This window comes from Etheostoma spectabile, chromosome 3, assembly GCF_008692095.1.
Source record: "Etheostoma spectabile isolate EspeVRDwgs_2016 chromosome 3, UIUC_Espe_1.0, whole genome shotgun sequence".
Classification (NCBI taxonomy): Eukaryota; Metazoa; Chordata; class Actinopteri; order Perciformes; family Percidae; genus Etheostoma; species Etheostoma spectabile.
Genome location: NC_045735.1, coordinates 1,657,614 through 1,672,914, shown reverse-complemented (window position 1 = coordinate 1,672,914; position 15,301 = coordinate 1,657,614). Strand labels below are relative to the sequence as shown.

The following is a 15,301-nucleotide window of genomic DNA, read 5'->3' as shown; positions in this document are numbered from 1 at the left end:
CCAGCCCCTCTAAGCCCAGTAACAAGGCCCTGCTGGGCCACAGCTAAAGCCTCCAGCACTGCAAACAATGGAGCGGGGCTTTACAGAGGGCCGGAGCAAACTGCTGACTGTCCACTAGTGCTAATACACCCCCATTCTGTCCTGTCTCGCTGCTGTCGCCTCACCCTCACACACACTCACACATACATATGATGTCTATTGCTCACTCTATGGTGGTTTGTGGAAGAAAAAGAAAGTTCAATGGTCCATATGTTGATATATTTACACACACTGATGAGACAGTCCCTCTCTTCTTCTGACTCTCTCTTTCTGTTGACCCCCCTCCTCTCTATCCCTTTCTCTCCCTTCATCCATTCATCCATCCCTCTCCCCCAGTCCTGGGACCCATCCACCCTCTCTCTCTCTCTCTCTCTCTCTCTCTCGCTCTCTTTCTATGTGTGATCCACACTGACAGTGTAGCTTGGTCTCCCGTGGGCCCAAACAGTCATACCGATCCTCAGATCGCCTCCAAAGCCCACCTGCCTCCCCCAGCTCTGTCACCCAGCTCTCCCAGCCCCACAGCCCGTGTGTGGGCTGCTCCATCAGTGTGTTCCCTCCATCGGCTCCCTGCTGTGGACCATGTGTGAGTGTCTGCGTGGAATATTCAGAGTCACCTGGACGCCTTCCTCCAACACAGGTCAGGATGAATAATCTAACTCTTCTCCACAAAGCAACACAACCTCCGTGAAAAGCACCACAACATTTTTGTAAATCAGCACATTTTTAGTGGGTACAAAAACTGGAATAATATTGTCATATAAAGATTACACGGATTACATTTTGTCACATAGAAAGATTATCTGATGGTTGCTGTGGGAGGTACTTTGGTACAGATTAGCTTTAAATTTGAGCAAAACAATTTGACAATTTACAGGCTAGTTCAGTAGGTGCTCGCTTCATGGCATTTTAATTGGATTTGTTTGGATGTAGAGTAGCATTTACATACAGTACAAGGTCTGATGAGGAAGCAGGTGGAGACTCAGGGACGTAAAGAGAGACATGTCACCCAACTCTTGGTACAAGATACACTGGTTATAGTCCTTAGTAGTTGCTCCTACGGTACAATTTGTGGTTTGATGTCTCAGGAACTGAAACTCAATCTAAAATCTGTCTCTTACAGTCAGTGGAAGAGACTCTACATCTTGTGTGCAAATGGAACAGTTTCAGACTCATCCTATGTTCATTTGTTGATGCTACACTGAAGACATGAACTGTGCAATGCTTTTGTGGTTGGTAGAAAGTGGATCCGATGGTCTTTGGCCATTTCTCTTGTCCTGGTACAGTGTATGCTCAGTATTCAGTGCTGATTTTGTGGCTAATGTTTGGTATAATATAAGGTTGTGTGATCCGAATGATGAGGTTTCCAATAACTAACTGAAAGGTTTGTGCCATATTAGCAACTTTGGTAGGTTGCCAGATGGAGACACTGCCTTAAGTTATTCTGTTTGCTTATTCTTGCACTAGCCCTTTGTTGTACAACACTGGATGGTTTTGGTCCGCATTCCCAAAGCAGCTTCAAATTTGGTCAGCGGTGTAAATTCCCTCTTCACCACCGCACATGATGCGGTGGATTTACATTTAGAATTAAAGAGACGCTAACAAACAACTGGCTAGTCTACTCACCTTTCCACTGGACACAGAGCAACATGAGCAACCCATTCCCTATTACAGTTGTGTTACTGTTCTAATTCAATGAAAATTCACTGGCTTTTATGTTGTTTTTGCTCTGGTGTCTTGGGATTTTGTCCGTCAGCTGCTAACTTTGTCTGCAGTTTGACACTGACTGGTTACAACAGGTACACTCAGTTTGTTGTTTTGTGGAAACTGCTGCTTACACTTTTACAAGGATGGGTTAATGAATCTGTGTGCAGCTAGGAAACCAAAATACTGAAAAACCCATACCCTAAAATGGTTAAGAACTGCAGTTTGTTTTATCATTTGATTCAATGTCAATATCCATAAAACATCCGCTGAACCCTATTTTTTTTTAGCATTAAACAACTGAGGAGAGCAAGACTCTTGGCAGAAAATTCAATCATAGATGATGATACTATTTTTCTTTGGACAGCAATAACTGCTGTTTAATGGGAAATGTTAATACTTTGTAATTCACCTCATCTCTGCTAGAAACCATGGCTGACACTTGTTCTTTCTTACAGCCTCACTATATTGATATTTTAGTTTATTGTTTATTTAATCACAGGTATCCACAAAGGATATACATATGTATACTTTAGCATTTGGAGAAATGAGCCCCTCCCTTTCATCTCTATTAATACCCAGAGGTCAGGTCAGCACACAGAAAGGTTGTTCAGTTGCAGGTCAAGGCGAAGCCGAGGGAGGAAATGAGCATTGTGTCACTGAAAACTCATTATGGGTTATCTGCTCGAGCTGTGTATCAGTGTGTTTGTTGGATGGTTAAATAGCTTTTTTTCCCTCCACATCTTTCTGGGGGGCTCTGTCCAAACATTTCGGTACTCTTCCGAAACCAAGGAGCTCCCACCCACTTCACACCGTGATTGGTCAGCTGTTCAGAGGTGAGAAAGAAGCCAGGGGTTGAACTTCGTTGAGCTTTCTTTATTCAGTCTTTACACAACACTTTGTCGCACTTTTGGTGCAAACAACCAAGAGTAAAGCTTTGACTGTTCCAGGAGACAGTGTCATAAAATGTGCACTCCTCCTCTCTGTGACAGCCAACTTTTCACTCTGCCTTCCAGTGTGGACGTTCAGAACGACTCTCAACTCTTGATTTCACACGAGCTTGGACAACACGTCTTACAACCTAGTTCTAACTAAGCATTATTATCATATCAACAAAATCATCCTGCTTATGTAATAGCTGTTTACCATCTGCAAAAAGTGTTTACATGTTATTCACTGTAACACGCACACATCATATACACACACGCAACCTGCTCCAGTTTCTTGGCCCATTTAAGCGCTGACGAGGGCATAGCTGTGGTCTGGTGGGACCTCGAGCCCCACGCCAACCGAGCTGCCAACCCCCCTCCTCACCCCTTCTTCATCCGTCAACACGCCCCGCCCGGAGCACTCTATTCCTCCTCGGCCCTCCATTAGCTCTCCCCTGTTTGTCTCTCCTGAGCCTCTTCACTCCCACCCATTAAAAACCACACTTAGTTCACAGACATGTGAATGAAGCGAGTCTGCCAAGCTTCCACATGATCATATATGACATCTGAGCATGTCACTGCATCTGCATCTGTCTCTGCTGTCTTTGAAGAGAAGCCTTTAACTTGATGATGATGGTTTTTTTCGTTGTGCAGCATGTAATTCTTCCTTTCAAAGGAAAAAAATCAAAATCACCAAGAGAAATAAGTTGCAACATTGCATACAGATACCCGCTCCTCCCTCTCTCCATGCCTGTCACCCTCCATCTCTCCCCTATCCGGCCTAGCCCTTGTTTTAGGGTCCTAGGCCTCCGCTGTGTCTAAATCCTGGCTTTGTGTACAAGCTGTAGCGCAACAATGACCATGTTAGCTGACACAGGGCTGGCCGCCTGATCTGCGCTGACAGCATCTTCCACCCTACCACCCCACCTCCGCGTGGCTCGCTGGCTAGAGACACATCCATAGCTCAACTGTAGGGCTGTGGGCTGGGTACAGGGCTGGATGGTGCTTTACTTAGACCGTGGGGGAGAAATGGGTTGCGGGACAGGGGGATTGGTCCGCAGTTGAATGTGGTTTATAAAGTCCCAAGGTCTGGAATAGGTGTCAAAGGATCTTCACACCAATGCAGGTGTTATTTTTACATATTTTGGCAAATCAGTCCTATGCTCATGTTATAGTTTAGTGAATTCATGATGATAGGAATAATGCGAGTACACCAAACTTCATGAACTAATGAGAATGACAAAGTTGGAAGTTGTCCAGCTTAAACAAAACTAACAAGTGCAGTTTGAACACACAGTCCAGAGAAGAGGAAGAATAAGTGAAAACACCTGTGCAGGTGTACCACGTGTGTGCAGCAGCTGAAATATTCAAACATGCATGAACTTAATAACCAGTGGTTCATATTGGTGACATCAACTTGCACATTTTGTCTGGACAACACATAGAAATGAAATGAGGAGTGAAATTCAGTGTGACCGCATCTTTAGAAAATAACAAACCAGTCCGAATCAATGGAACCAGCAGCAGTGTAAAGAGCTTTATTGTTTTTATTGATTACTTTTTACAGACTTAAGTGATCAGCTGTCTGTTCTTTCAGCACTTCCCCAGACTTAATCAGAACTCAGATTAGTTTTATTGTATCACCCTGAATATTTATCATTTTGGTCTGAGGACTGCCTGCCAGCACCACTAACATCTTCTTCACAGAGTTCATTTTTAGTCAATAATAGTCTTTATAAATATTTAATAGATATTTTTTCCTGCTGTCAATCATTCAGGGGTACAATCTTCAGGCAGCTTTGCCTGATATAGTTGTGTTTGGGATTTACTTTACAGTGTCCGTTAAACTTCTTTTATCCAGCTGAATTACTTCCACTGGAGTGAACGCCTCTACACTTCATTTCACCTCAGTGAGCGTGAAATTGTGTAAGTCTTCCTTGGTTCGCGTTGGTTCCACCTTGAATTTCTTTCCCTGGGTGGCAGGTGCTGTGAGTTTAGATACAGCATACAGGATACAATATACATTTAATGTCTGTGGACCAGCATACACCATGCTGAAGTGTCCTCGCGCAAGGTACTTAACCCCACCCAGTGACACCTCACTGACCTTATTGTAGAGGAAAAGAGAGTTTAGCTACAAGGTTCAACAAGATGTCATGTAAAGTAGGCTTCACCTGTGCAATGTCACCGAAAGAGACACCTACAATGACACTCAAAATGACCACAAAGTTTAGAAAAATGTCTACAAAAACTGACAAAACTACAGTACAAATAGACAGAAAGCGACTGAAAAGAGATGCAAGAAAACTAGAAAAAGGGAACCAACAACCACAAAGTGATGCAAAATGATCACAAAGACAGACAAATTAAGTGTCCAGGTAATTTGTAGTTGATTTGTGTCTCTTCCAGTCTTGGTGTCTTGGGAGGTGTTAAGGGCCTTTTATATTTTCTGCCCAGGGGGGACTTTGACTCGCTGTTCGGCACGTCTGAACCTCTCCATATTTACCTCAGCTTTGCAGCCAGCTGGTTTACTGCAAATCATCCATAAGTACAGGGAGAGACACAGACAGACATACTCAACAGAAGATCCACACAGAACATGCTGAAATGCAACGCAGAGACAAGCGAAATGCACACACACAAACAAACAGCAGTTGTTTGCCTGAAAGGAAGACGCACTTTCTCTCAAATGAGATCCAAGGCCTGCTGTTCCTATTTTAAGCCATTTGCTTTTAAAAATAACTTCCTAACAACTTCAGTTGTTGGAAACTTCATCTAGGCATCTAAAGACCGTTAGGATTTTATTAGAGCACCTCTTCTGGTTTATTTTGGCTCCTAGGTTTTGAGTTAGATCGCTCGAACAATGAGATACAAACAACTTCTGAGAAAGAAACCCCATGTGTCTGATTTAACAAAAAGAGTGTCAACTAGTTTTTTTTAATCCATATAGATCTTTTATCATCATGAATAGGCTACATTTCATTTTTGGAAACGGTCCCATTGTTCAACTTGCTTATTAAGTGATCAGAACTTAATGGGAGATCAATCGCTCTGCCACTCATACGTGCAGACTCAGCAGTGTATAGTAAACGAGGAGAAGCATTAGCCAAAGTAGAAAGACTGACCCTTGAGCTTTCATTTTATAGCCTGTAGTCTACCTTTTAAAAATGATATATCATTAAATTGCTGATGTAGCCAGGTCTATTTGTCCGTACTGTAGGTTACTATGTAATTTTGAATTCCTCTTGGAAACAGGAAAAGTAGTCCCTGTAATTATTTGTTCTGATCTCCTGCAAAAGAAGGAAAAAAACTTGGTCTCAGATTAATAAAATCATTCTTAAGAGCAGCAAAAAGTTTGCATTTTATCATCTTTGAGCCAATTCAAGTCACCTATCAGCACAGCTCTATTTTTGTGCCTTAATTGTCAAACTCAACATCTCCTTTTGACACAGATAGTGATGGATTTCATAAAACCATGACAGGTTTGCTAGCTTTTGTGTGTACACATGCTGCAGCCATCTGAGAGACAGAGAGAGAAACAGTCAGTAGCCTCATGACTCAGACAGATAGTCTACTATGTTACAAACTTTGTTATCTTCTTCTCCTCCTCCCTCCTTTATCATATTCATGCTGCCCCGCCTCTTGCTGCCCTAATATGGGGGCATCTCTGCCCTCTGGCCAATCAGGCTGCTGGATGCGTCCCTCCTAGAGATGCCATGGGCCTGGGCCAGGCCTGAGGTTTCAGTGAGGGGAGCAACAGGCTGGCTGGTGACAAGGGGCAAAGGCTTTAGATAGAAAGAGGGGGAAAAGATAAAAAAATAGCAATAACAATTAGTTAAGGAGAGCAGCTGAGGACAGACAGGAAGTGAACGTTAGAGAGAGGGAGTCATAGGAACATAGGAAAAGAGAGAGAAGCTGAGATTTGAGCTACAGGTGGAGGTCCGTCACCTTTGAACCACTGGAAGAGGCACACTGAGGCTGATAATTAAGGTAGGCTGGGCGGATGGGATTTAATAAAGTGTGCTGAGGATATATAACGCAGTCTGCTGACACCTGAGGGCTCTGTGCTGTTGCTCTGTGCGGAGAGGGAATCAGGTGTTAGATGTCACGGTTAAAAGGGACTGATAACTTGCAGTATAAATCTTCAGCGGCATGCCTTTGTTGCTCTGGGTCTGGACTCTGTGGCTGTATATTTCCATTTTTTATATCAGCCTGAGAATGTGCTCAATTTTCTGAAATATTGCTTCAACATTTGGCAGCTCAGGAACTGCTGTGAGCTATGCAGAATAGTTTATGTAGCAGCCTGCAGACTCCACATTGCTGACTTGGGAGAGCATAACAATTGCACTCTGTCTAAACGCAAAGATAGTTTTAGTAGGACAGCTGCCGTTTGTGTTTATTCCAACATGCCAGTTGCTGGTTACAAACACTTGAGCGTTCACTGAGGTGTATGGTAACTATTTGCAGTGTGGCATGTCACTATGACTCCAAGTTTATAAGAGTGTTTTGTAATGTGACCTGGGTCAAATAACACTTGAAAATTATTCATAGCATTTATTTAAACCTGTAAGTGTGTCAGATGCGTGGGGCATCCGACCCTGGGAGTATCACAACAATCAGTAAAGCACCTTGAACTCTAATTTATCCAAATAATAATAGGGTGTACCAGTCAAAAATAAGTTTAATTGGCCTTGTGCTGATCAGAGCTACTGGTGGCAGTTTGCAGCCATTTCAAATAGCCCCTGTCTGACTGTTACACAGCAGCGACAGCTGCAGTGTGATGGTCATAGGATCTGTTTGCCCCCCCAACTACAGTTCCACCAGCCTGGTATGTACATTGGCCCAAAGTGGGTACAGAGGCTGCTGTAGCCAAATCGCACTCACTCTGTGATGAAGGACCAACACATGTGTGGAACCAGATTACATGCATGCAATGGGTCATTTTTGGGGCACATAAATTGTACTGTAATGTGCTTACAATATTAATGTTACATTATATCAAACATTCTGATTTCAAAACCAATATAAATCTATTCCAAAAGGCAGATTTTGCTTTCCAGCAACTTTTTTACAAGGGCATTGCTAGTTACAGTAGCTGTTCGTTATCAAATATATTCCCGTTTAGCTCCTTAAATCTATGTAAATTTAATAAAAATGTTTAGGTAATATTAAGCTGTCAAATAACTTAATTTAGGCAGTTTTAACTTTTATTTTACTTCCATTGTACTCAGAAATGTCCATGCAAATTGTTACCTTAGTGTTAGTAACTTAATTCACTTTAACCAGAATAAATTACACATAGCAATTCCTTTTTTATGATTAAACCTTTTATTGTAAAAGCAAAGCCAACTATATTATTATAGTACTATTTTATAACGTATAAACAAAATAAACATGCCTACTTAGACAAAAAATAAAGAAATAAATTCATACCCAAATCAGTTTTAACAGAGAACTTCAGTATTTTTCCACCTGGGCCATATTTCCCCATGCGTGTGTGTGTACCAGACTGATGGGGAGAAGAATATCTTTAATAAGTCCAGTATTGAGGGAGAGCGCATCAGCCGGTGGCCACAAAATTAAATTTAAAAGGCTAAAACGAAGGGCCCATGGTTGAAAAATACAGAAGTTCCCCTTTAATCAAAATGAAAAGGGTGTTAGGGAGCTTCTAATTCAAATACTTGCAGGCTTTTACAAGGACGTTGCTCCTAAAAAAGGAACATGCTCAAATTATTAATGTAAATTTTAGCAGGACCAAATCCCTAAATCCAGTGCTTCATTCTTTGTGCATGGTGAAGAATACAATGAAAAACACCATGCACCATGTGAAAAGGAATAAATAAATTACATGTTGCTGGCATTGGGGAAAACAAAGTAAAAGGCTCCATGTATTCTCCATTGTAAATATAGAGGCATGTTTTCCAAGGGACTTTGTAAATAGTGTCTGATACGTATTGACACTTGCACCTTTCTTTCGAACAGTGTAAGATATCCTGTTGAATTGGAGGAAAGTCTAACTTAACATTTTTTCACAGCAGTTTACTTTTAGTATACATTACTTTTGGACTGGCTTTCAGCCCATCTAGCTCAAGGAATATCTTTTGAAATACCTCGAAAGTTCTTTTGGGTAGCTGAGTTTGAGTCCGTATATCAGCCCCACTAGCAAGGCACATGCTCTGGGTACGTCCAGGTCTTGCAGGACTTCTGTTTCCTCAATGAAGATCCTCGCGCTGGCTGGACTAGGCCCGGTGGCCCCTCTGGATGTGACAATCTTCATCACTTCATTCACAATATCCCCACCATCCTAGCATAAGTACAGCATGTCAGAATTAATGTCCGTGTTTTAGTCATCATATTTATAATCAAGGGAACACAAGAGTACAGTGTGTCTGAACTTAAGTGTCTGATTCACCTACCAACTCTTTGAAGAGATCCTCCTCCTTCTCTCTAAAATACACCATCGAGCCACAGATAGCATCCTCTCGCCTTTTTTCTATGGACTCATATGAAGTAGGACAAAAAACTGCTCCTCTATGAATTTGGGTTTTTAAGAATTACATCACTAGGAAAAAAGACCAAAGAATGAGGTTTATATTAATTGGACTGTACAGATTACCTATCAGTATCTGTATCTGTAAATCCAATTCATTTTTAAACTAAGAAATCTGCTTGCAAAAATCTGCACAGAAAGGGGCTTTTTTTCTTACTCCATGCTTTTTCAGAATGCAAATATTAATGGCAGTACAGTGCCAATTGACATCGTTAAGCTACCACTGCAAACAAAAGATACAAAATACTCCGATGCATTGGTGCTCTTAACACACTAGCTAGCTAAATGTATGCTAACTCAACAGTTGTTTGAATTAGTTTAAAACAAGCTGCAACTTCAATTTTACTGTGTGAAAACAAACTAAATCAGTCCTTTTCTATTGTTAAGAAAAGGTAAAAGTGTTTATTCATAATCAATATATATTTAAGTTTAAAAAAAATCATTTTGATTTAACCATGTTCAATATATGTTTGTCTATATGGTTGTTGACGTCTCCCCATCATATCAATGGCAGCTGCCAAGCCCCTCTCTACTGCAGCTTGTTTAAACGGAGGCCGGTAACTGAACTCTCCTCTAATTCTGTCTGTACAGATCATTCCAGGGCTCATGGGTCTGAGTACGATGCTACAAATAAAGTCTTAAGTGTCATGTGTTGTGTAGTTGTGTTGTGGTGTATGCTTTAAGACAACATAATCTGTTATTTTGAGGTTACACGTTGCTGGAACCAAACAAAAAAAAAAACGTTTGTGTGTGTATCCATGAGCCGAGAGTAAATGACATAAGATGAAATGATGGATGATAATGGCAGTTTCCTGGCGACAGGCTTTGGGTGGCGGTGGTTGCGCTTGTGGGTGGGGTTAATTTTAGACCAGGAAGTAGGGTCAAGAGTTGTTTGGGCAAGTCAGGAGGGAGACCTCGTGAAGGAAACAAGGCTTGACGTACGTACGAGGGTGAACTTCCCTCGGAGAGACGAGAGGATTTTTCAGGAAGGAAGACTCATGTAAACAAATGACTCGAGAGCCCAAGTCACATGTTAATGTCTAATACGCTACATAAATATGTTAATTCTAAAACTGAGAAATACAGTTCAGAGTGTGTTGCAAATTTTTAATCATCAAAAAATACCACACGGTGTCTCTCACCATGTGTCAAGTGTATCTGTCAAGACTATCTCGGTTTCCTGTTTACATGGAGGCATTTCCTGTCCAGAGCCCAGTGGGTGTGTCTTGTTTTGTCCATCTGATGTCTTAAATGGCCAGGAGACACGTTGGGATCTATCCCACTAATCTCCAACGATTTGTCTCAAACCAGCAGCGCTTCATACAATTTCAGCCATGGCAGTGGCAGTGAATTTCAGTTGCTGTGTGTATAAAGAGGGGTAAAAAAAAACTTTTCAGCTGCCAATTACATGTACTTTGTTGATTGTGTGGAATCACAAATGAAGTTCTCTTTCTCTTAAACACCAAATCCTAATAAAAAAATGTCAGATGCAAATGACAGACTGCAGTACCACAACAAAGCCAGGACATTTTATTTTTGATGCCCTCAGCTTAGAAAATCCCGTTTGAAGAGGTTCTCCAGTGATATAGTAGGCCTACTGCACTTCCATTAAAATGTTAGAAGGACAAGAGACAGAATGAGAAGAAATTTAAGCTGCTGAAGCTAAGATATCATAACTTTTTTAGTCTGGGCCAAACTCCAAAAACACTAAATCCTACATTTCTCATAATGCAACTAGTAGCAAATGTCAACGTCTTTCAAGTTTAGCTTCCAGCGTGTATATAATGCTTGGGGCTTGGAAGGCTCTCCATTTCAATGTTTTCACGGGCGGAGTTGTATTCCTCATGACAAGTAAACTGACCTTTACCATATCTGTAAATGTAAACCAGTGGACTGTCTTTCCAGAAACATGTTCTTGTTAGTTTGAAATATACTTAAACCTAACTGTAAACAGTCCATTGTGTAAACTGCAATTAGCAATAAATAGTCTCTCATAAAAACAGTTGACAGAGGTGAAATTCATTCCCCATTCAATGTGTGTTGGGGGAGGCAAAGCTTCAGCTAATAACAACACAACCATCTGATTGGCTACTTATTAAAAGTTGATAAGTAGGAAAATATGGTTTTAAAATTGGGTAAACTAAGTCATTAAATGTAATCTGTCCTTGATACTGTCAGATGGCTCTCCAGCTGACTTTACAATGCCAAAATGTGATTGTGTTTATTTATTTATGTCAGAATCAACCCTCATGTCTGAGTCCTCCAATGTTTCAGCACGATGACACGATGATGATTGGACGATACTTCATTTGTCTCTGACAAAAATGAAAATAAATCAGTGAAGTCTCCTACTTTTCCTCTATTGCAAGTTTACAAACGCACTAAAAACCTCTCCCTCTTTTTTCTTTTGTTTATCTCACAAAACAGCAGAGTAGGTGTTATTCTCTCTGTTCATTTCCCGTTTTTGCCTCATTTCTACTGCATGGTTCAGCTCGACTCAACTCTACATGACTCACAAACTAGAGTTTGTTTGTTCACTGCATTTACAGCACTGCAAAAACACTTTTGCTTTTGCCCCCATTTTTCATGAGCTGAACTCAAAGATTTAAGACTTTGTCTAAATCTGTGTTAGTGAGCACTTCTCCTTTGCCGAGATAATCCATCCACCTCACAGGTGTGGCATTTCAAGATTCTGATTAGACAGCGGGATTATTGCACAGGTGTGCTTTAGGCTGGCCACAATATAGGGCAACTCTAAATCAGTCAGTATCTGGTGTTATGGTTAGGGTTCACTCTCTCTCTCTCTCTCTCTCTCTCTCTCTCTCTCTCCCCCCCTCTCTCTCTCTCTCTCTCTCTTTCCCTCTCTCTCTCCACCTGACTGCAGTTTGTCGTTGTAACCGAATTGAGTGGGCAAATGCTCACATTCGATCGTGTCTGGCACTATGGAGAGGCGTTCCCTAACCCTAACACCAGATACTGACTGGTTTTCGGACCCCCACGGACCCCACCCCAGATCCCCTCAATACAGTAAAACTGCCCATTTTAGAGTGGCCTTTTGTTGTGGTCAGCCTAAGGCACACCTGTCCCCTAACCATGCTGTCTAATCAGCATATTGATATAATAGGTGGGGTCATACAGACAATAAATATTGTCATACATTTACAATTGATCTTTCCTTATTGATTGTATGCTCCACATGTGTTTGTGGCTCCATTCATGGGAATTCACATACATAAGTTGTGCTCTGACTACATTCAGTACACAAACTGCATGTGATGATAAATAAATATGTATACAATTTTGGGAAAGTGTGGAACAAATTCTTTACAATAAATTCATTTAAAAAGGAAAAGCAGCCACATACTGCTGTTTTATTCATGCGTGTGTGGCCTGCCTAAGGACTCTCTTCAGTGTTCCCGCTCTCAGAATAAACTAGAAATACTGATTTCTAAATCTCAGGGTGTTTTTTTAGAACTGATGTTATTCGCTGGAGCCTTTGCAGTCAGTCTCGTCTCTAGAATAGAAATGGTGTCCCTCCTCCGGTCTTGTGATTGTCCTAAAATTAGATCCAATACGTTTTGTGTTATGCACTCAGGCTGCCACCAATTGTAAAAAAGTGTTGCGGTATTTCCTCTGTGTGTGTACTCTTATGTAAGCGCGTGAGGAGAAAACCCATTTTTGTCAGTGTCTGGCCTCTGCTGATAATACCTGCGGCCACAAATAAATCACAAACTCACATCCTCAGCTGTCTTTCATGTGCTGCATCGTCGCTGCAGTGTGTTATGGCAAAGACATGTTATCAATGTTTGAATGGCAGTGGTTGTTTTCTTTGGGTGGACACCTGATGCTGAGTCCTGCCATCACTGAGCCAACTATAACATCATTAACGTGTCCATCTCTAATAGGCTTAGAGCGGCAGGGTCAATTTCACAAGGCTGCTGCTCCAAGTCAAAGCAGGACAACAAGAACTATTCAGCTCACATCTCACCATAACAAACCCTGACAGAAGTCTGGAGCGCTCTGCGGGGTCACAGCTCTCAGCCAGGCTGTTGGCTGTCCTCACAGAAAAACAACACTTGTTTAGATTCTTAGAATTGAACAAAGGTTAGGATTTCTTGACTTGTGGCTTCTTGCAGTTGTGCGAGTGATAAAGTAGCAGCTTACCGTTGTTATGCTGCTGCAGTATACAATGCAGATGGTTGTCTGTACAAACAGTGTGACCTTACTGGACAACCCGTAGACAAGGGTTTTAAAACCATTGGCATTGGACAGGATAAAACTTTGGTACTAAACAATACTGACATTCTGGTCCCTTAAAACCAGGGACCTTGCTTCAACCAACAACATTGGTTTCTTTAACCACCAAGGGGAACTTTCCTAAACTTTAAAATCCCTCTCCACACAAAAATGGGATTTTCTTATATGTTTATGGCCTGGGCTCCTCAAGAGAACCACATACAGCTTATTGCCTATCTACGTTGTACTCCTTGCAACCTATGCCCTTAAATTTGCGGCATGAAGTTTTCTTGACTCGCTTTCCAGACATTGATGTCTCCACAGTGGCTGAATGGATTTTTGCCAATAAAACTTCTTTTGAAAAGTCCATCTCCCTTCGTTCTTTTACAATTTGAGTTGTGATGATTGCCCTTACCAATCTCCTACAACGAGGGTCTTGGAAACATACGGAGGACCCGGAGCTGGGAGTGCACAGTGGAACAAAAATGAGTTGGCGTGACACAAACTGTCCCTGAACTCACAAACCTCCTGGCAGAGCCTGAGATACACAAGATGTAAGCATTTAAATATAAATACATTTTAAAGAAAGGTACAGGGGAACAAGAAACGGGAGCAGCTGTGGCTCAGGTGGGAGAGGGGTTGCCTGCCAAGCCTGATCCCTGGCCCTGCAGTCCTATGTTGAAGTGTTGCTCCCGATGCTGCGCCATCAGTGTGTAAACGTGTGTGTGAGTGTTTATCTGATGAGCAGGTGGCACCTTGTACTGCAGCCCCGGCCACAGTGTGTGAATGTGTGTATAGTGAATGATTCCTGTACTATGTAAAAGCGCTTTGAGTAGTCGTTGAGACTAGAAAAACGCTATTTAAATATAACCCATTTACATTACTTTTGCAAAATTCACAAGTGAGTAAATGCTAATACAGGTGCATGAGTGAGAATGTGGATGGCTCAGCGTTGTTGAATACATACAGGTTAAAGTTTGACATGAGGATGTATGGAACATGCGTCACTATAAAATTGCGTCCATGCCTACATTGTTTTCATAGAGATTTGCATTGTCATATGGATTGTTATGTATTGTTTTGTAATGCACAGACACATGAATTATTTTCATAATTCTTAGGTCCACAACCTCAAAGTCAAAAATACTCACGGACATATACTGGTCCTTCTCACTATGAGAGAAATGCTGCAGCCATGAAGCTTCTTGGTGTGAATATGCAAATGTGTTTAATTCCTCGTTCCACACTTTCATAACAAATCTCAGAATGATCGCTTCTTAATCTGAAATAGTAAAAAAAAAAGGCATTTTGTTGTGACTAAGCCTCATGCACAAACTCTGTGCTGCTGAAAGTTAACAGCACAGATCTCTCTACAATTTCACTAACAAACCCACCTACATTATCAAATCTACTCACGACAACATAATCCACCCTGTCACTCTGACGAACTGCAGAGCGGCTGACAAGCTCTGTAGCTTTCTGGTTTGTGCTCTGATCTTCAAATTCAGAGCACATCGAAGAGCAGTCAGGCAGCAAGAACTAACGCTCTTAAGCTGCATAGTAGCCGCCATGGGTCATATTAGCATTTTACCCACTACATTAGTATGGATTCAACCTTTTTAGACCAATTGGACAGATGATTATTCAGCGTGCAGCATCCCAGACAGGAAGCAACCTTGTTTTCACTTGTTTTAGCTTTTTGGTTTTAGCCTACTAGATATTCTTCTGATGCTTTGGTGCACGGTGCAAAGCATGGATGTGTGAGCATGCATAATTTCCATGTTGATGTGTTCCACTGCAACAATATACACATCTTTACACCCTAAGTAAGCACTTGGTACCTTTT

At 41.5% G+C, this 15,301-nt stretch overlaps 1 protein-coding gene across 25 annotated transcripts in view; it reads left to right on the top strand.

Moving 5' to 3' along the window:
• The first annotated feature begins 425 nt into the window (after positions 1-425).
• prx (periaxin) overlaps positions 426-15,301 on the top strand; it is a 64,708-nt gene continuing 49,832 nt past the window's right edge. For 19 of the 25 annotated variants that reach the window (XM_032512028.1, XM_032512026.1, XM_032512025.1 and 16 more), the window contains exon 1: positions 429-676. In XM_032512028.1, coding sequence (XP_032367919.1) covers positions 619-676 — 58 coding nt within the window. In that variant the 5' untranslated portion in view covers positions 429-618. Of the gene's footprint in view, positions 677-6,408; positions 6,660-15,301 lie in introns of those variants that run through there. The other 6 variants (XM_032512006.1, XM_032512015.1, XM_032512008.1 and 3 more) reach the window with 3 other exon arrangements.